This window comes from Diplodia seriata (genome assembly GCF_021436955.1).
Source record: "Diplodia seriata strain FDS-637 chromosome Unknown scaffold_9, whole genome shotgun sequence".
NCBI classification, from domain to species: Eukaryota; Fungi; Ascomycota; class Dothideomycetes; order Botryosphaeriales; family Botryosphaeriaceae; genus Diplodia; species Diplodia seriata.
In genome coordinates, this window is record NW_027117316.1 from 948,920 (window position 1) to 968,942 (window position 20,023).

A 20,023-nucleotide genomic window follows, 5' to 3' on the forward strand; every position below is an offset into this window, starting at 1 on the left:
TGATCATAACACTTCGCTCTTCCTGACTGCGAAGAAATAGTTTCCGTAACTCTCGCTGCCAGGCACCTCCTTCCAACCCAGCCCCGGCAAGTACATGACACCCATGGTCCTCGGGTACTCCCACCCCGTTTGCGTCGCAAACCACCTCCTCAATTCATCCTCATTAATGTACTTGTTCCAGTCATGTGTTCCCTTCGGCACGATTCCCAGGATATCCTCCGCCGCCACAATCGTCGTCGCCCAGCTCGTCCACGTCCGCGCGATCGTCGATCCGACCAGCCATCCGCCGGGCCGTACGTGCGCCATCAGCTGCCTCAGGAACTCCGCAGGCGTGGCGACGTGCTCGACGACCTCGAAGCAGGACACGACGTCGAAACCCTCACCGTCAAGCGGCAGCTGCTCGATTGCAATGTTCTTGTACGTCAAGCGTCCCTCCTCCATCAGCAGCGGGTCCTGCCGCTTGTGCGCGTCGGCCACGGCGAGGACTTCGGGCGTCGGGTCGATGCCGAGCACGCTGGTCGTCGTGGACTGGCGTGCTGCGCTCTCAGCGAAGATGCCGCCACCGCAGCCGACGTCGAGGTAGCGCAGGCACGGGGGCGGGGGCGTGGATTGCGAGGCCAGGCAGCGTTGGATGAAGGGGTGGCGCATCTGGTTCATGAGGTGTAGCAGCCGCGACGGCCCATGAGGGTCCCACCAACTCGAGGCGAGGGCGTTGAAGTGCGATACCTCGGAGGGGTCGACGGAGCCGTGAACATGTCTGGTGGCAGGGGATGTAGAGAAGAGCGATGCTGGAGGTACAGCGAGAGAGCGATGTGTTGCGGGGAAAGAGCTCTGTCTGGAGCTGCGGAGTCTTGTTCGCACTGGTCTGGGATGCGCCGCGCGGGCGGATTCTAAGGCATGCAGAGCGCTGGTCGCTCTTCTTGAGGCCATCTTAGGTGCCGTAGGGTAAGAGGTGCCGGATGGAGGGGAATTGGCACTATGCTGGCCTCATATTGGGTGCAGTCGGGTGGATTTGGAAAGGTCGCGGGGGTTGCGTCGACACGAAATCACAAGATGTCACCGGTGGACAGGCGCCACCAGCACCAGCCACCAGCCATCAGCCACACGCGCAAGCCACTCCTGCTCATACCATTCACCTCTCCACCCACTCGCATGTCGAATATACTGCAGCGTGTATCGTTCCTTACCTTATCTCCAATCTTTCTGATTTCCTGACTGATCTCACGCTTGATACTCAATTTATCCTTGGAGAGCGCGAAGTGATTTTCAAGTCCACCAAACAGCTCTGGAGTGCAATGCTAAAGTGAAGCAGTCCGAAATTGCTTGAAGTCAGCCGTAAAGTAGTCCTCAAGGCCAGTCAAGTTGAAACTACACTGGCGACATTCAGAAGACCTCCATTCCGTCCAATATAGAGAAGTCAAGACTGCAATCGAGAGACGTCATAATCGCCAACTTTCGCAGTGTACACAGACGAGTTGCGGTACTGCTGATTGCCCAACGTTGTCGAGAAGAAACTCGCGAAACACCTTGCTTCCAGAATGCATGGCTACGAAAAGAAGATGTTTCAATTGAGCCCTCAAAGCTCTGGTACCCGCGGTGGCGAGGAATCACCTTTCTTGGGGACCGTGAGGTGGCTACCTCCTTGACTACTTGCGGTCTCTAGAAATCAAGACGGAGGAGGTCGAGCCTGAAAGGGAAGATAAGAAAAATGGAGGTGTAAGAAACGGGGTCTAAGGTAGGAGCCCTCAGGAGTGGGCGGAGGGAAACGGGATAGAAAGGTCCTGGGAAGTGAATCAGCAATATTCGGAACGGCTAATCTAAACTTCATCCTCTACGACGACGCAATGTCATATTTGACTCAATGTGAATCGAAGTCAGCTTGCATGAGCTATTGCCTTTGGCCATCGACTTAGTGCATTTTGGTCCGGATGCTTTAGTGATTACTATATCGCCGTGGCCCTTGGTGTCTAAAACAACGTCGTTGTATTCAGTTGACTTCATAGTGTAGCTCTTTATCCTCAGGTACCAGACCATTGACCCGGTCATGGGTTTTCCAAACGCCTCGCAATGCCCCAAATAACCCGCGCGCTTCCTTTTCTCCTATCTCAACGACTTCCGCATTCGAGATGCCAAGCCTAGTCCTGTCCATTTTCCGCCTTCCACTTCTCGAGGTACAGCCTCCCGCTGAGCGGGCCTAGCTTGTCTGGGTAGATTCCTCTGCTGGTCGACAGTGTGACGCGCTTGGTGACGAAAGGCGTGAGCTGAGACATAAGTCAGTACGTGCTCAGTGGGCTGGTATTTGCGGAACGAATGCGGCCTTACCTCAAACCTCTCGAGGCTGGGAACGATGTATGTCCTGACCTTGGATAATTCGATCTTGTAGGAGCCGTTCTTGGTGTGCCGTCCCATTGAACCGGTACGGGTACCCTTGTAGTAACCCTTACCGGTCTGCTTGGTGGTAAGGGCCATGCGCTTCAGGCTGCGCTGCAGCGCTTGGGTAGGCTGCATGGCGACTGGCTGCGGAGGTGTTGTGCGGTAGATCGAAGTCTCGCAGCGGAAACGAGTGCAGGTGGACGGCCGCCGCGGACATCGGCGGGTCGGCGCCAGGCGCGAGTCAGAGCCACCGCCAAAATTTAAGTGCACGGGCCGCACATTCTGATTTTCTGTAGCCCTGCACTGTGAGCGGCGAACATTGTCCGCAACGACGCTCCATCCGCTTCGAGCCCCCCCAGATTGCACCACTTTCGTCCAACATGGCTCGTCGAGTTGCGCGGGGCTCCGGCTCTGCTTCCAAGCCGCGCACCGCTCGCAAGAAGAACCACAAGCGCGGCCTCGACGCTTTTACCATCGCTGAGCGAGAAGTCGGCGACAACACCAAGGTTCGCCAGCACCGCCTGGGGGAAGCTGAGGACGACAACCCCCGCCGCAAGCGTCAACGCGTCGACGACGGTAACGAAGACAGTGAGGATGACGAGCGCCCCTCGAGACACCGCAGTAAATCCGCCAAAGGGCGTTTCGACGAGCTGGACGTCAGCGAAGGCAGCGACTCAGAGGGCAACACTTGGCGCATGGGCGAGGTCGACGAGGACGACGATAGCGACATCGACAGCGACGAGGCCTTTGACGAGAGTGACGAGGAGAGGTTTGCCGACTTCTCATTCCGCGGCAGTTCCACCAACAAGGCGAAGAAGGGCAAGGCCAAGGCCGCGAAGCCAGTGGACGGCGACGGCGACATGGACCTGAATGAGGCCGAGGAGGGCGACGGAGAGGATAGCGACGACGACTCGCTAGGTTCTGAGGCTGTCGATTTGGCACAAATGCTTGACGACTACGAGGAAGAGCATAACCAAGCCAAATCGAAAGGCAAGGAAACGAGCAAACACCAGGATGGCGAAGACGACAGCGACCAGGATAGCTCGGACGAAGATGAAGACGAGGACGAGGAAAGCCAAGCCTCCGACTTCCAAATGTCGGAGGGGGAAGATGACGACAGGGACGAAGGCAAGCTTTCGCAACTCCAGGACTTCATCTCAACTATCTCGCAAGGTCCCGAGGCGAAGAATAAGAGCGGACGCGTGGAGGACATTCACGAAGGCACGGCGCCATCTGAATTCGGCGTCGGGGCTTCGCGGAAGCTTGATATTGGCGACCTCTTTGCTGGAACGAACGATCCTAACGCGAAGAGAATTATTAAGATGCTCAAGGATAACAAATCCTCATCCCGCAAGGGCATTCCCGGCAAACTGGAGGCACCTTTGCCCAAACGCCAGCAAGACAAGTTAGACCGCAGTGCAGCGAACGAGAAAGCCAAGGAAACCCTCGAACGTTGGGTTGATACCGTCAAACAGAACAGGAGGGCCGAGCATATTTCGTTCCCAATTAGAGATCCTGATGCACAGGAAGCGCTGGGTACTAAGGCTTTTCTCCCCATCTCGACCGGCAAGCCTGCCAATGATTTGGAGAGCGCTATTCAGTCCATCATGGAAGAAAGCGGTTTGTCAACAGGAAAGAAGTCGGAAGAACAGATTGCTGAGTTTGAGGAGCTCCAAACGAACAAAATGCCTATAGAGGAAGTCATGGCCAGACGTGCGGAGCTTCGCAAGGCGCGAGACCTCATGTTCCGGGAGGAAGTGCGCGCTAAGCGATTAAAGAAGATCAAGTCCAAGTCTTACCGCCGTGTTCACCGAAAGGAACGGGAACGTCTCGAGGAGCAAGAGCGGCAAGCTCTTGCCGACGCTGGAGTTGATATTTCGGATGAGGAACGAGAGCGTAACGACCGCCGCAGGGCTGAGGAACGCATGGGTGCCAAACATCGTGAGAGCAAATGGGCGAAGGGCGTCAAGTCTACCGGTCGAGCTGCGTGGGACGACGATGCGCGCGATGGTTTGAATGAGATGGCCCGCCGTAACGAGGAATTGCGTCGCCGGATCGAAGGCAAGGATGCCCAGGATGAGGACGATGTCGCGACTGATCTTAGCAGCGATAACGACGACGACGACGACGACGACGACTCAGATGCTCGGAGGCTGAAACGTCAGCTGGACCGTGTCGATGCGCCGGAGTCAGATGAGGGTTGCCTCTCCAAACTTGCTGGATTGAAATTCATGCAACGCGCCGAGGCAGCACAAAAGGCACGCAACGACGAAGACGTTGAGCGCATGAGGCGGGAGCTGGCTGCAGAAGATGGCGAGGACGAGAATGAGGATGACTTCGACCAGCCTCAGTCCATTGGTCGAAAGGTCTTCGGCCCATCGTCAAACAAAGCAGCCCAGCCGACCAAGAAGCCGACCAGGAACGAGTTCGAAGAGCAACCCGAATCAGACGACGAAGCAGACGCGGATGACCAGGTCAAATTTGTGCTCGAACGCAAGAATCAGCCTTCGAAACCACAAAAACAACAAATTAAATCCCATAGGGGAGGATTGGATCGCAACACGACCGTGGCCAGGGAACCATCAGAGGAGCCGCAGGACAACTTGTGGCTGGCGGGCCCCAGCAAGGGAGACACAAAGTCGAGGTCCACATCACGCCAAGCAACGTCATCTGGTTCCGGACCCATTCTGGATGTATCGGCGAGCGTTACCTCTGACAAGTCGAGGCAACCAAAGGCAAAGGCGAAGGCTACCGAGGCACCTTCTCTAATGGATGCAGATGGCTGGACAGTGGTTACCTACCGCAACCAAGAAGGCGCTGACGAGGAGTCCGAGCAGGAGCCCGAGAATCCCTTCGCACTCAAGAAGGAGTCATTGGTTGAAAAGGCATTTGCGGGCGACGAGGTCGCAGAGACATTTGAGGCTGAAAAGCGTGCCATCGAGAAGGAAGAGGGTGACAAGGTCATGGACAACACGTTACCCGGATGGGGAAGCTGGGCCGGTGACGGTCTCAGCAAACGGGATAAGAAGCGCACCACGAGGCGTTTCTTGACGACGGAGAAGGGCGTGGACAAGGACAAGCGTAAGGACGCCAGGCTCAAAAACGTGATCATGAATGAGAAGAGGGTGAAGAAAAACGCCAAGTACATGGCGTCGGCCTTGCCCTTCCCTCACGAATCCAAGCAGGTATACGAGTCGACGCTGCGGCGACCACTGGGCCCAGAATTCAACACCAAGCAGGTGTACCAGGACAGCACAAAGCCACGGGTCATGGTCAAGCCCGGTGTTGTCATCCAGCCCCTGTCCAAGCCACTTGTGTAGACTTTTCTGGGGGGTCCTCCTTTCTGGTGGTTGGGAAAGGTTTCGCAAAGCAAGACTTGTCGCAGGGACAACGTCCAGATGGAGCAATGGAGGGCGACATTAGGAAAAGACAGCAGAGCCGAGCCACGTATTGCTGAGAATTGACTTGTGGCACACCTGTTCTAATGAAGTGGTCAGGATGCATGACCCAGCGGGCCAGCCACCGTGATACAGAATTCTCCTGCGGTGAATGTCTTACAATCGGCTTTAGCATAACGGTTGGAAGTGAGACGGCTGGCGATTGGACGTCCGCTGTTTTGTTGGCACCTTGCAGGTTCCGGGGCAAGCGATCATATGGCGTTGCTTCATCCAACTGATGGCGGACCGGTCCCTGGCGGCGATCAGTTTGCCGGGTGCCTGGGCAGCGTGTGATCACCCCGGCGGCTCGTCATGAGCGCGCCTCTCGTGCAGATGTGGCACGAGCGGCTTGGACGTCGCTTTCTGCTCGCCCATGGCCTGTGGATTCGATCGTGTGGCCTGGCGCCGAGAAACGGCCAAGGAGCACGATGGGAGCGGAAGCAGAGCTGATGGGGTTGCAAAGTTGCAAACCAACGGCGGCAAAGCGGCAGCTCCAGCCTGGTTGCCTGCGCAGAGCTCGGCGACGGCCCGCCTGCGGCCCGCCTGATGATGCAAACAGCTCCGCCTCGCCTGGTCATGCATTGCGCGGTGAGCGGAGACGACGAGATATAAGGAGGGCGGTTTCCCGAGTCTGGGATCCCGTGTCACCAGCAAACCATCGTCCCGCATTCCGCACCCCAGCCCGTCGCTCCGGTACCCTGCCCCCGGTCTCGCATCGCCAGTAGGTAGTCGTCGGGCCGCTGCAGCGGGGAGAGGTCCTATGGGCGCAATGCTAACCCGTGCCTGAGGGCAGGAGCAGTCACCCTCCCTCGCAGCGCTCCGCCGCCCGGGTACCTAGCTGCGTAGGCAGTCTAGCGAGTGAGCCCCCAGAGGCCTGTGTCACCACCTCAGCCCTACGACCGGCAGCCCGCATAAGCCCGCTGCATCCTGCGAATAAAGGTACGGTACCACGCCCGGCTCTCCCAACCTGCAGCATTCCCCACGCGCTCGACTTCATGCGCCCGTCCATCTCCACATTTTTCCTGACCTCTTGCCTGATTTACCACCATGTCTTAACTACGGCGCTCCATCGATTTGCTTTGTTTCTTGGCTCCCTGGACTGCCGGTCTGCTGATGGCTTCGCCTGATTCGTGCCGCGGATACAAGTTACCATGGCTTCATTTCGCTTGAGAGCTTATAGGAGCAGAGGATACCGCTGAGTCCTTGCCCATGCTCCACGCTCCGCCGCGCGCCGCGTTGCATCATTTCCCGCCTCCCACTGCCCGTCCAAGTCCCATTCGCCGTCCATGTTCAGCGTGTCATAGGCGTGAGGGGGACATGCGCGTTGAAGAATACGAGAGCCTTGTTCCTGGCGATTGAGTTTTCTGCACCTCCCTCCCTCCTGCCGCTGTCGCTCCTTCGTCCATTCCTTGTCTGCTGTTTCCTTTCTTGGCAGTAGCCGCAACAACTTTTGTTCTTCCTCTGCCAGTCCGCCGGCATGGAGTCTTCATCTTCTTTTTCTTTGACGCCCCCTGTTAACATGCTTCGCTACGCCGCGGGAGCAGCCGTCTTTCTGACTGTCATGCAGTTTCCAGGCGCAGTGGGTCATCCGCTGGCCGAGCCGCAGCAGCTCAAAGACAGTACGTATCTGGCAAGCGTGACATCGACCGGTCAACAAGGCCAGGCTTCGGCCTCCGCCTGCAACGACACCCTGCCGTTGACCGTCACGGCAACCATCTACGCTGCATCATACCAATTGACAACTTCTTCCCCCTGCTCGTCGACGACCACTAACGTGAAATCCTCTTGCTCTTCTCCAGGCCATCCCAACCTACTGTCGTCCTCTTCCGCCATCCTCACGCCTACTTCCACTCCTACAACACCTACGATCATTTCCACGCCTTCGGAGCTGTCCATCGGCGCTACTGCCTCCCCTGTATTGCAGTCTATTGCTCCACCTCTCGAGCCTCAACCGTCTGGCGTTGTCCACACTTCGCTCGAGCCTTACCCCCAGGTTACTAGTGGAAATCCGTGGAATCGAGTCCGTGAGTGGTCCACCTCTCCAGGCGTTGCCATTTCATGTTTATCGCGCAGACGCCCAGCTCGTCCGCCGACGTGCTCGGAAAGTTTGAAGATTACAATCTGCGCAACCCCCTCGATCCCACGAGCAGCTGATCTGGACGCTGATGATGAGTCCTAGAGCCTACTGCTGCTCCCGACGTTGGCGCTTGCAAATCCAACTACAGCCGACCTCTGACTCCCGCGTACAAACCCGATCTCAACTCCTACCCCTACCTGCCAGCCAAGATGGTTTCTTCCAATCTCTTCGTTGCTGTTCCGGGCAATGCCTCAATTCCCAAGCAAATCACCACTCGCGAACCTCATCCCCAGGGATTTGCAGGAATCGATAATGCCGGCACGACTCCACTGCAGACCAACAAGTTCTACGGCAACATGTTCCTTGGCCAGCGTAACCAGAGCGTCTGGACCCATCCGTATTCCGTTTCGCAGGCCATTGGACAGGTGCCAGCCCACAGCTATGGACTTGCGGTCTCACACATCGACCGCTCGCAGCTTGCATTTGGCCCCGACACGCCGCAAGGGAGCAAGCGCTACTTCATCTCACCGATCGGCATCCAGTCACTCATCCTATCTGCCACGGAGATCGGCCCCGAGGCTAACCTGACGCTCGACACACTACAGGATATGTCTGTGAACGCCAATCTTGCTCCACGAACAGGTGCTGCGCCTATCGTTACGTTTCCGCTTGTTCAAGGCATGGGCTTCGTCACCGGCATCTACAAGAATGCGCAACCGAGCATCGGCTCTGGTGTCTTCTACCGGAACGTTACCGGTCCCTTCCAGGTTGGAAACAGCTACAAGTACAGCATTCTGCTCAATGATGGCAAGAACTGGGTTCTCTATGCCACTCCCGATAGCGACAACGGTGCCCCTGTTCTCTCGCTGGACACCAATACTACTCTCACTGGACCACAGGGCTGGAGTGGCGTTATCCAGGTAGCCAAGAACCCTGCTGGGGCAGATGGTGAAGCCGTTCTCGACAGGTCTGCGGGTGTTTATCCTGTCTCGGTCGACATCTTTGGGAGTGCCAGCGGGACAACCGCACAGTACGGATTCACTTTTGGCAAGGCTGGTAATGTCGCAAAGAACTTGTTCATGTATGCATTGCCGCACCACACGCAAAGTTTTGACAACATCACTTCTGCGTCCAAGACGCTACTTGCACTGAACACGACAACCAAGGGAATCGCGACTGGCGTTACTGCGGACAGATGGACAATGGTTGAAGAGAACATTCCCATCGACATGAGCTTCGGTCCGTGGGCACTTGGCAAGGGCAGTGTCGCTTCGATCAATTCGGCAACTGTTCAGTGTGCGATTGCCACTGCTGCCGAAGCGGAACTGCAACAAGACATACCCGCTCAGACGAATCTCGACTCTATGTACTTCAGTGGCAAGGCGTTGGCCAAGTTTGCAACAATCGTCTATGCAGCCCGTGATCTCGCGGGTGACTCAGCAGTTGCCAGCCAAGGGCTTGCAAAGCTGGAGTCGGCATTCGAAGTGTTTGTCAACAACCAACAGAGACACCCGCTTGTGTACGACAATTCTTGGAAAGGTGTCGTCTCCAGTGCTGGTTACAATGACCCGAATGTTGATTTCGGCAACACGTACTACAACGACCATCACTTCCATTACGGGTACCAGTAAGTACCTTAGCTTGGTTTTGCATACCCCCAGCGCGTTTTCTGACCTTCCTCCTCCTTTCTTATAGTGTGTACACGGCTGCGGTCATTGGATACTTGGATCCGTCTTGGCTCACTGAGGGGCGTGTCAATTATGTCAACATGTTGGTAAGGGATTTCGCCAACCCGATCCGAGGTAGCCGTTTCCCGTTCAGTCGTTCCTTCGATTGGTTCCAGTGAGTCACACTGCCCGCCATGGTGCAAGTACATGACGCTCACAAACGACAGTGGGCACAGTTGGGCAAAGGGCCTCTTTGAGTCCGCGGACGGCAAGGATCAGGAGTCGTCCTCAGAGGTATGTGACACCGGACCCTTGTTACCGGCATCGTACTCAACGCTCGTGTAGGACTCGTTTGCGTCGTATGGCTTGAAGTTGTGGGGAAAGGTCATTGGAGATGCAAACATGGAAGCACGAGGTGAGCTTCTCGTCGCAAAATATCGACGACGTTGGGGAGTGCTGACAGCGTCTTCATCAAAGCGAGCCTCATGCTGGCGATTCAAAATCGGAGCTTCAACGACTACTTTCTGATGCAGAGCACGAACGCCATTCAGCCGCCGGAAATCATTGGCAACAGGGTGACAGGGATTCTGTTTGAGAACAAGATCGACTGGGCCACGTACTTCAGCGATTCCTGGTGGTGCAAACAGGGGTAAGTTTATGCAGTGCACTAGCAGGCAAGCAGACATGACTGATTTGAGACATGTAGTATCCACATGATCCCTGTGCATGTTCCTTCGGCATACATTCGCAAACCGACGTTTGTGCAGGAGGAATTCACCACGTTCATGAGCAATGGTCGTATCGCAGAGGCAGAGGGCGGGTGGAGAGGGCTGCTGGAGTCCAACTTGGCGCTCATCAAGCCAGCAGAGGCGTACGATTTCTTCGCGAGCCCGGATTTCAACACGGGGCTCCTAGACGGCGGAGCCAGTCTAACATGGTACCTGGCTTACACGGCAGCCCTCGCGGGGCTGTGAAAATGACAGGTCGGACGGATCAAGTCCCTTTCATTACTCTTGAATATTTCAACCTATGAAGCTTCTGGCTTCTACTTTTATTTCCCTGAGACACTGACCCACCCCAGCCGATCCTTTAGCCTAGATAGCTTTGTCTTTCCCGTCGCGATCTGTATTTCTTCATAGGGGCGGCGCTGTGGCATTGATAGATGAGTGTCAGCAAGGCAGAATAACATGCGTTCGCTTGTTTCTTGAGCCAAGTGTGGGGTGAGGATCGAGATCGGCGCTGAGCAGTGGTTGCAACGTCATCGAAGCTGCGAGACATTTCGATGCAGCGCCCTGTGCGTGCGGCTTCGCGCGAGGAGCACGGGAGATAAAGTGGGCGGCTCCGCGATGGATGCGACGTGTCGACTGGGCCGACCTCAGGCGAAGGCCCGTTTGACGCGATCAGGTGATTTCGCGGTGACGGGCAACGCGCATTTTACATACTGGCAGGTGCAGACAGGCTGGGCAAACAGACCCTGCCGCCCCACACCCACCGCTCTCTCACAACTCTCTCTCCCCGAACCAACCACCTTCCACCCCAGTATACTCACCCTCCCTCCATCCTCCTTCGGACTGGCTCATTGCGCTATTTTTTCCTTCTGCTCCTACTTATCCGACGGCGGCGCCCTTCCTTGACGGGATCCCACGTTCGGGGCCCTGGCAACCGAGCGACAGCAACCAAGCAAGCAGAAAGCACCCGCAGAACGTGGCCGCCTAAACGCTCGGCCTTCAAAGCGGTTGCCGACCGGCGTTGCAATTGGGTGCTGAGGGCAGGCGCATCTGTAGGGGCGCGTGTGCGTCGTGCGGTGAGTCTCGTATTTTACCCTATCAGTCGCTATCACCATCCGGCATGCAAGCGAGTTTGCGCTTTTGTGTTATTTGTTTCATCTGAAGACTGCTGGTACTGGTACTGGTGCCGTTGCGTGAGGCCACGACGGGCCAGGCCATCGGAATCGTCGAGACCTTCCGCGAAGCCAAACAACGACGTGCGCTTGCTGGTTGGATGCTAGCTCCGACCGTCACGCTTGATCGGAACCGTTCACGTGGTGTGTGGCGGCTATCTGCAGGCAAGTTGTAGAACGTTCGATGCTTTTCATATAAATACCTCAGATTCATGCCGTTCGCCCCGACTACTTCCTGGCCTATGACTAACCCTTCAGTTGTCAAGGCTTACGACGCATTCCTCCATTCAACTGCACGATACCGATTTTCCCAAACATTGAAGACTGAAATCTGTTCCCTCACATCCCCATGTCTGCACCGAGAGGCCGCGGCGGAGGTGGCGGTCGTGGACGGGGTGGTGGTCCCGGCGGCAGCAGCAGAGGAGGGGATAGCAGCAGCGGCTCTGGGAGTCGTGGCACAACCTTTCGCGGCAGACGCCCCTTCGAATCCACCAGCGGTTCGCGAGGATCCTCCTCCCGTGGAGGCTCACCGCAACGCGGAGGTGCTGGTGGCTTCAACAAGCGCGCCCAGTCCGCCCCAGCCGCTATCTTTGGGTAGGTTTGCTGTCCAAACTACACGTCACTTGCTCATACTGACCGACCATTACAGCGACCCCAACAGGGTTCCTCATCCGGACCAGAACGTGACCAAGACCGAGAACACTGTTGTGAAGGACCTTTCGACCGCCTTTGCACGCATCTCAACTGAAGACAAGCTCGCCAGGCGTCCCGATTACGGCACTTGTGGCCGTGAAACCATCGTGTACACGAACTACTTCCCTCTCCATGTGGCAACTCAGTGTCCCGATATTTATCGCTATGCCGTGTCCTTCCAGCCTGAAGAGCAGGCAAAACGCAAGAAAAGGAGGTACATCGAAATCCTGCTTCAGGATCCCGTCTTCAAAGGAGTCGTGGCCGCAACGGATTATTCCCAGGTCATCGTTACCAACAGGAAAGTGCCTCTCAGCGAAGGAACGCATAACCGAAAGGCCATTGAAATACAGTGGTACCCATCTGATGGCGAGCCAATCTCAGAGTCCGACGAGTCCGAGAGAGCTCAAGTAGCTCGCAAGAAGGCCATGAAGACTCTTCTGATCGAGGAACTCGGTACGGTCTCTCTACTTGAACTCATCAAGTCGTTGACGTCCACCGGTGCCGGCGCCTTCTATCCATTGAAGGACGAGGCGATCCAGGCTCTCAATGTCATCCTGGCTCGCGGCCCTCACGTGGCTCAGAATATGGTCGCAGTGGGCCAGAACAAGTTCTACCCGGTGGGGAAGCACCCGCTCACCGAAGCATGGGGCTTGCAAGAGGGATTGCAAGCCCTGCGCGGCTACTTCTCAAGCGCGCGGACCAGTGTGAACCGGATCTTGGTGAACATCAACGTATCGACTTCTGCGTTTTACAAACCTGGCAAGTTGCTTGAACTGATGCAAGATTATCTCGGTCCCTCCAACAGGAGCCCGACCCACCTTCTAAAGCTCGAGGCTTTCCTCAGGCTCCTTCGCGTCGAGACATACTACATGTTGGCCAGGGACGGCAGCAACAAGCGCGTCCGCAAGGTCAAGACCATTTACGGGCTCGCGCGCTCTAACAACGACGCTAAGGGAACATGGCCTCACGCTGCCAACGCGCAGCAAGTCAAGTTCAGCTATACCGATCCAGATGGCAAAGTGTCTTTGATTTCGGTTGAGGAGTACTATGCCCGGGTTCATCAGATCACCCTCAAGGTCCCCACGTCGCCAGTCGTCAATGTTGGCAACCGCGATCATCCCACCTACATTCCTCCGGAATTGTGTGAGGTCCTTCCCGGCCAGGTTGCCGGGCGCATGCTAAGCGCCAACCAGACTCGCTTGATGATCGAGTTCGCAGCAAGGCCTCCAAATCACAATGCTACCTCGATCACCCAGCAAGGCCTGGAAGTGATGCAGGTCAAGCATAACGATGCGCTTTCAGCCTTCGGCATTAACATCGGTGGCAACATGCTCACCGTTCAGGCCCGCATTTTGCCTGTTCCCAAATTGCAGTATGCTGGCAAAGAACAGCAGCCGGAGAATGGCAAATGGAACCTGGCCCGCGTTCGGTATACCAAGCCGGCAACGATTCAGTCCTGGGGATGCCTGGTTATCGAAGAGCGCGGCAGATCCGTTTTCCAGTCTCAAGATCAGGCCCTGGAATTGGTCAGCAATTTCAAGTCCGCTCTGCAGTCGTACGGTCTGAGGATGGGTGATCCTCAGCCGCCTGCGAAGATCGCCATCACTTGGCCGTACAATCCCAGTGAGATCACCGACGTCATCTCTGCCAAGTTGGCTCAAATGGTCAAGATGCGTATCGGCATGCTGCTGGTTCTTCTACCTTCGGACAATACAATCTTGTATGACACGCTCAAGTACCAGGGAGATGTCCGCTATGGCGTTGCTACCGTTTGCACCATCGCAAAGAAGATTCTCAACCAGCGCGGCCAGGCTCAGTACATGGCCAACGTCGGCTTAAAGTTCAACTTGAAATCCGGCGGGGTCAACCACGACATGCGGATCCAGCAACTGGCGCCGCTTGATGGCAAAACAATTCTCATTGGGATTGACGTCTCGCACCCCGTCCCAGGCAGTTCCGACAGTGCGCCCAGCATCACCGGCGTGGTTGGCTCAGTCGACTCACAATTCAACAACTACCCGGCTTCGATCCGCACGCAGACTGGCCGTCAGGAGATGGTCGATTCGAACGACCTGACGGAAATGATTGTTGAGCGATTCGAGCTCTGGAGAAAACGGAACGAGGGTACCCTCCCGAACAAGGTCATCGTGTACCGTGATGGCGTCTCGGAGGGTCAGTACCCAGTTGTGCTGCGCGAGGAGTGGCCCAGCTTCGCGGCAGCTTACAAAAAGCTGTATGGTGCGGAGAAAAACTTCCCCAAGTCGTCTCTCGTCATTTGCACCAAGCGCGGCCACACGCGCTTTTATCCGTCGAAACCCGAAGACTCGGAAGGTCGCAACCTGAATGTGAAACCTGGTACCGTGGTCGACCGTGGAATCACTGGAGAGCGCCTCTTCGATTTCTTCCTGGTCGCCCACGCCGGACTCCAGGGCACGTCAAAACCGGCACACTACATTTGCCTACAAGACGAGAACAAACTCGGTGCCGACCAGCTCCAAAGGATCACGCACAACTTGTGCTACGTTTATGGTCGTGCCACCCGGGCTGTCTCAGTCTGCCCCCCCGCGTATTACGCCGACCTGGTGTGCGAGCGGGGGCGCTCGTATCTCCACTCCTTCCTGAAAGAAAATACGAACGTCTCTTATGACCGGTCGCGCCACTGGAGTCGCGGCGTGCACGACCGGCTGAAGGACACCATGTTCTACCTGTAGAACATGACTGATCGGATAAATGCTTCAACTCCCCAGCATGAATTGCACATGGCAATTCGGCACCCCTAGAAGTCGTTGGAATCCACCCAAGATTCTCGTGTAAGAGTCCACCCGGACTAAACATGCAACAGAAGGAAATTTTATTAAAAAATCCACTCGGCGTCATTCACGTCGAATACGTCGACATCGCACAGAGAGGCGGACGAGGACCGGAGTAAACTTTTGTCATACTTAACATTCAAGCCAATGGAAGTTGGTCGACTGAGGGTATTCAACAACACCTCGCATCATCTACCAAAAAACCCCGTTAACACTCTTTTTCTTTCGGCTGGGCGGGGCTCCGCCTTCTATGCCAGTCTTTTTCTCTCCCCTCGGCATTTCAACACAATCGTTGCCGAGAATCCACCTTGGAAAACCAAACCAAACAAATTAAAGTCGACTCAACACGATTCTGTTGTCATATATATTCGGCTGACAAAAACATTGGATTCATTTCGGAACGATTTGATGACAGCTGGCAGGTTGGAAATGTTGGACATGGCCACTTGTATTGGATCGTCTTTCAATCCCCATTTTGCTTTGGAATTGAGTTCGACCCAACAGTGTCTCTTCGGGTGTCTAGATCTTCAACAGATCATTGGACAGTCTGATTTTAACCGAAAGGAAAGACGGTCTTTGAGGTATGTCCGCATTGGTCAGAAGGTGCCTGGTTCGGTATGTAGGAATACAATCATACCATCTTTGCAATGGTCGCGAACGTTTGAGGCATATGTGCCACACGGCTAATGCATGTTGCGCACAAGTGAGACTTTGCTTGTCAGGTTTGGGTAGCAGTGCCCATATTCTCCTTTTAGCCACGGTCACACTGCGTCATGGACATTGGGATTCCCTATTCTTCTTCGGAGATTACGACTAGCGCTTTGAAGCCTACCCGCCACTGCCTCGCCAAGTACATACGTAGATGCGAGGAAACAGCTCGTGGACATCGAAATGAACTGTGCTGACAAGCGTGCCTGCGCAAGTGCCCGGACACGAAGTGAGTCAGCGGTACGGTTACTGGGCGAAGGCCTTGGTGAATGAGTGCACTGTACTCTGTAGGCGGGAGTATTCTAGCGATCTGCAGCAGGGGTCGCGATGGGATCTGTCCAAGCCCGCTCGCTTTCTTCCTTCGCCAAAGCGTGGCCTTCTGTTCTTCAGGCTGCGATGCTAAGGCCGGTGTGCTGCGCCTTCCGCGCCGAGCGACCAAAAGCAGACGGCGTCAGCTCGGCGGGGCGTACCTGCTGCAGGCTGCGAGTCGGGCCACGCGAAGGCCTTGCAGTCCGTGAAACAGAGCGAGACGACGACGACGACGACGACGACGACGACGACGCTGCAAACGGCGGCGGCACGCTCGGCTGGCTCCGCACGCGGCTGGCATGTCGTCGATGATTCTGATGGCATGGGCGATGGCTTATGGCAGCGAGTGACGGGCGCGCGGGATGCTCGTCGCGCCAAGATTTGCGCAGATCGCCCGACGCAAAGGCACATCCCGGCTGGCATTGTGGCAGTGCTGGAGGTTGGCGTTGCGGGCGGCGCTGATTGGCCGGGCCCGGGCGGATGATGCAGTGACATCGCCCAGCTCCAGCTCTCGCGTCGCACAAGCAAGCAGACACAGCCCTCCTCCTCTCCCAATCCTCCCTGAAACAGCCTGAGCTGCGAGCGCGAACCTCCATCTCCCCCGCCTTGCCCATCACACGCATCAGCCCGCCGCCATCTCTGCTCACCCGGGCATCTTAGCCGACGACGCCTCACTGCTGCGACGTCCGCCCGCGGGAACTAAATAGTGCCCACTCCGTCTCCGCGTGCAAGGAAGAAATGGGTACGTACTCACCTCTTTGTCCGCGAAACCACGCAGCAATTAGCAATCCCTTGGCATCCCTTGTCATGTGCCCGCGCTTGCCTTCAATTTCATCGCTTCGTCCCGAGTCTACGCCTCCACGCTTTGCTCTGCCAGCACACCGCGACACCAATTGGCGCGCCCACGCCGAGCCATCCCAGCCACACCGAGCTCGCTGAAGCGCGCGCCTCTCAATTTTGTCCGATGCTAATCGTTCTTGGCTCGCCCGATAGCTCCCATCTACAAAGGCTTGCTGCAGAAGTTCCACCGTCGTCAGTCCTCTAGACTGAGCTCCTACGAACAACCTCCCCCCGCCATGCCGCACCCCGAGAACGGCACCAACGGCGACGCCTTGCCCACCGAGCGCAGTGCTCTACTCTCCAATGCCGGCTCCATCCCCCAAGTCAATGGCCACCACCAGAAGGTCTGGGGCGAGGATGACGGCCGCTCCTACGTGCGCGTGCCTCTGCACATCGCCTACACCATCTGGATGATGCTGTCCAGCAACTACGTCAATGTCCTGTTGGTTTTCGTCCCGCTTGGAATCATTGCCGGCGCTCTGGACTGGTCTCCGACTGCCGTCTTCGTGCTTGTACGTCTCGGAACTGTGGAGTCCCGCGCGACGAGAGGATTGCTGACCGCGCCGTGCAGAACTTCGTCGCCATCATCCCGCTCGCCGCTCTGCTGAGCTTCGCGACCGAGGAGTTGTCGGCCAAGCTTGGCCAGACCATCGGTGGTCTGATGAACGCGACTTTCGGAAATGCTGTCGAATTGATTGTGAGTCGCTTCGTTGTGGCAGTCCAGAGCGACTGTAGCTAATCAGACCTTTTGCGCAGGTTTCCATCGTGGCTTTGAAGAATGGCGAGATCCGCATTGTCCAGTCCAGCATGCTGGGCAGTATCCTCTCAAACATTCTCCTCGTACGTCATTCCCAGTTTCAGATATGAGACGATGCGAAACTAACGACACACTAGGTTCTCGGCTGCTGTTTCCTAGCCGGCGGCATCAACCATCGTGAGCAGCGCTTCAACGAGACGGTGGCTTCGACCATGTCTTCCCTGATGGCTGTCGCAAGCGCCTCACTCATCATCCCCGCAACCCTATACGCTGCTCTGCAGTCCTCCAAGTCCAAGAGCGAGGACCATATCTTGATCCTCTCGCATGGAACCGCGGTGATTCTGCTCATCCTGTACATCATGTACCTTTACTTCCAGCTCAAGTCTCACTCGGATTTCTTCGATGCCGAGGCGCAGGAAGACGACGAGCCTGAGGAGCACATCCTCGGCCCCGTTGCTGCTGGTGTTTCGCTGCTTGTCGTCACTGTAATCGTTGCCATCTGCGCCGAGTATCTAGTCGACAGCATCGACTCCATTGTCCAGACCGCTCACATTTCGAAGACCTTCATCGGCTTGGTTCTGCTTCCAATCGTCGGAAATGCGGCTGAGCATGTCACGGCCGTGGTCGTCGCATACAAGGACAAGATGGATCTGGCTATCAACGTTGCCATTGGCAGCTCCATGCAGATTGCGCTTTTCGTCACTCCCTTCATGGTTCTACTCGGCTGGATCATGGACAAGCCCATGACGCTGCACTTCCAAACCTTTGAGACGGTGGTCTTCTTCCTCAGTGTTCTAGTGGTCAACTACCTTATCCAAGATGGGAAGAGTAACTACCTCGAGGGCGCCATGTGCATTGGTACCTACATTATCATTGCTTTGGCTTTCTTCGTCTACCCCGATGACGCCGGCGACATTACCAACTTCTTCCAGGCTCTCGTTGGGAGCTCCTCGACTTAATCTGCTTTACGGTCGCCTCCTGGTAGTGAGGTGAAACTGAAAAGTTGTACTTTTAAGGGCGCCTATGCAGGCTACAGGTGCCCAGCCGACCACTCGAGATTATTGTTGATAATGTGGTGGATCGGTTCATTATCACTGTATTTCCTTTCGAGGTATTGTCTTAACGAGAGCCAATTTCCAAGTTGGATATACCCGGGGTTTTGATTCCTTACAGATAACAATTTCTTTTTTCTTCCTCCCTTTCTTACCTTTTGATTGCAAGCACAGTTGCCTTTTGCCATTGCTATACGTCCATAAAACAGCCCTGAAATTTCCCTTCCTGTCTGTTCTTACTCTAAAGCTCATTCAATTTGATCTTGCTTGCGCTTCATGAATCCATTATATCTTGTCCTACTGCCTCGCGGTTGCCTAAAAGGAATCGCCTAGGCGTAAAACCGCATTGCACTACTACTTCGACCGGAATCTCTTTGCCAGTTGTTCGGGCGTGAGAGGAATGGACGATGAGTTTTCATGCAATGGGCTTCTGGTGTACGGAAGACGTAACTTACTGGGCACAAGGCTGGCCATGAAAGATGCACCGTATGGTGGGAAATCTCGAGGCATGTTTGGTTCCTCGTAGGGTTGATAAGAAACCCGTGCTGGAGTGGTTGGCGAGCTTTTGCAGACAGGGATCCAAGAAAACGAATACAGAAAATAAGGAGTATGCTTTTCTACCGTGGGATTTGATGGTTTGGGATGCTCTGTAATATCGGGTTCTTATTTTCATGATAATGCGATCTTTGACCGAGAGCTGTATACCCGTTCAAGCTAGCGTAATAAAGGAAGATACAGTGTGAGGCGCATCACTGATTTACCGAACGTCAAGGGAGCCCTGGGCGACTCCACTCACATCACCCAACGCTTTGATCCATAAAATGGTTGTGGCCGTAGGTTGGTTACTCTCTTTCTTCCTACCTTGAGCAACCCGACACTGGCAGGGACACGAGGCTGAACGAACAGGGCTTGTTCTGCATTGATAGCCTAAGTGACCCACCTTTAGTCGATGGTTGGCCTGACTGACCGGTGCCCAGAACAGAAGGCCTAGAGGAGGTGGTTGTAGGGACCAGTGTGTTTTGGACGTTCTCAATCCAAAGTTTCGCATTCACAGCCTTGTTCCGAGTCGACGTTGCTGCCTGGAAAGTGATGTTTGGTGGTCGACAACTGGCGTAGGGGGTCAAGCCGAAGCATCGGTAGCAGCTGAGCGCTTGAGTGAAAGCTAGCTCTGCGATTGGACGCCCTAATGCTTGATGTACAGCCATTCGCGTTCTTTCTTCGGAAAGAGGAAAGGATAAACTTGAAAGCTTGGTCTCGACTCAACTCGTGGAAGGGAAGCGAGGGTAACGTGTCAGCCTTGTCACTTGCTACCTTGGGCATGGAGTTGCAGAGCGAGGGTCATGGTCCAGGCAGACACTCGTCAATTTTGGAGCTCAGTGGGCAAGGCTACGCATTAGAGG

General features: G+C 55.7%; 6 protein-coding genes across 6 annotated transcripts; 4 read left to right on the forward strand and 2 right to left on the reverse strand.

Moving 5' to 3' along the window:
- Nucleotides 1-3: 3 nt before the first annotated feature.
- COQ3 (Hexaprenyldihydroxybenzoate methyltransferase, mitochondrial) lies at nucleotides 4-657 on the reverse strand (the record flags this gene model as incomplete). Its single annotated transcript, XM_066780123.1, has 1 exon — nucleotides 4-657. The coding sequence occupies one exon, from the start codon at nucleotides 655-657 to the stop codon at nucleotides 4-6; it is 654 nt and encodes a 217-aa protein (XP_066629352.1).
- A 1,478-nt stretch (nucleotides 658-2,135) lies between these two features.
- MRPL27 (mitochondrial 54S ribosomal protein mL41) lies at nucleotides 2,136-2,508 on the reverse strand (the record flags this gene model as incomplete). Its single annotated transcript, XM_066780124.1, has 2 exons — nucleotides 2,136-2,261; nucleotides 2,323-2,508. The coding sequence occupies 2 exons, from the start codon at nucleotides 2,506-2,508 to the stop codon at nucleotides 2,136-2,138; spliced, it is 312 nt and encodes a 103-aa protein (XP_066629353.1).
- Nucleotides 2,509-2,753: 245 nt separating this feature from the next.
- Nucleotides 2,754-5,693, forward strand: SLS55_008719 (uncharacterized protein; the record flags this gene model as incomplete). The annotated part of the gene is made up of 1 exon (XM_066780125.1): nucleotides 2,754-5,693. The coding sequence occupies one exon, from the start codon at nucleotides 2,754-2,756 to the stop codon at nucleotides 5,691-5,693; it is 2,940 nt and encodes a 979-aa protein (XP_066629354.1).
- Nucleotides 5,694-8,096: 2,403 nt separating this feature from the next.
- ACF2 (endo-1,3-beta glucanase) lies at nucleotides 8,097-10,528 on the forward strand (the record flags this gene model as incomplete). The annotated part of the gene is made up of 6 exons (XM_066780126.1): nucleotides 8,097-9,514; nucleotides 9,583-9,729; nucleotides 9,791-9,848; nucleotides 9,900-9,969; nucleotides 10,032-10,203; nucleotides 10,261-10,528. 6 exons carry the CDS (start codon nucleotides 8,097-8,099, stop codon nucleotides 10,526-10,528), a joined length of 2,133 nt encoding a protein of 710 aa, XP_066629355.1.
- A 1,275-nt stretch (nucleotides 10,529-11,803) lies between these two features.
- On the forward strand, nucleotides 11,804-14,858 carry SLS55_008721 (uncharacterized protein; the record flags this gene model as incomplete). Its single annotated transcript, XM_066780127.1, has 2 exons — nucleotides 11,804-12,048; nucleotides 12,104-14,858. 2 exons carry the CDS (start codon nucleotides 11,804-11,806, stop codon nucleotides 14,856-14,858), a joined length of 3,000 nt encoding a protein of 999 aa, XP_066629356.1.
- A 2,192-nt stretch (nucleotides 14,859-17,050) lies between these two features.
- Nucleotides 17,051-18,530, forward strand: VCX1 (Vacuolar calcium ion transporter; the record flags this gene model as incomplete). The annotated part of the gene is made up of 4 exons (XM_066780128.1): nucleotides 17,051-17,326; nucleotides 17,386-17,511; nucleotides 17,571-17,654; nucleotides 17,709-18,530. The coding sequence occupies 4 exons, from the start codon at nucleotides 17,051-17,053 to the stop codon at nucleotides 18,528-18,530; spliced, it is 1,308 nt and encodes a 435-aa protein (XP_066629357.1).
- Nucleotides 18,531-20,023: the final 1,493 nt, after the last annotated feature.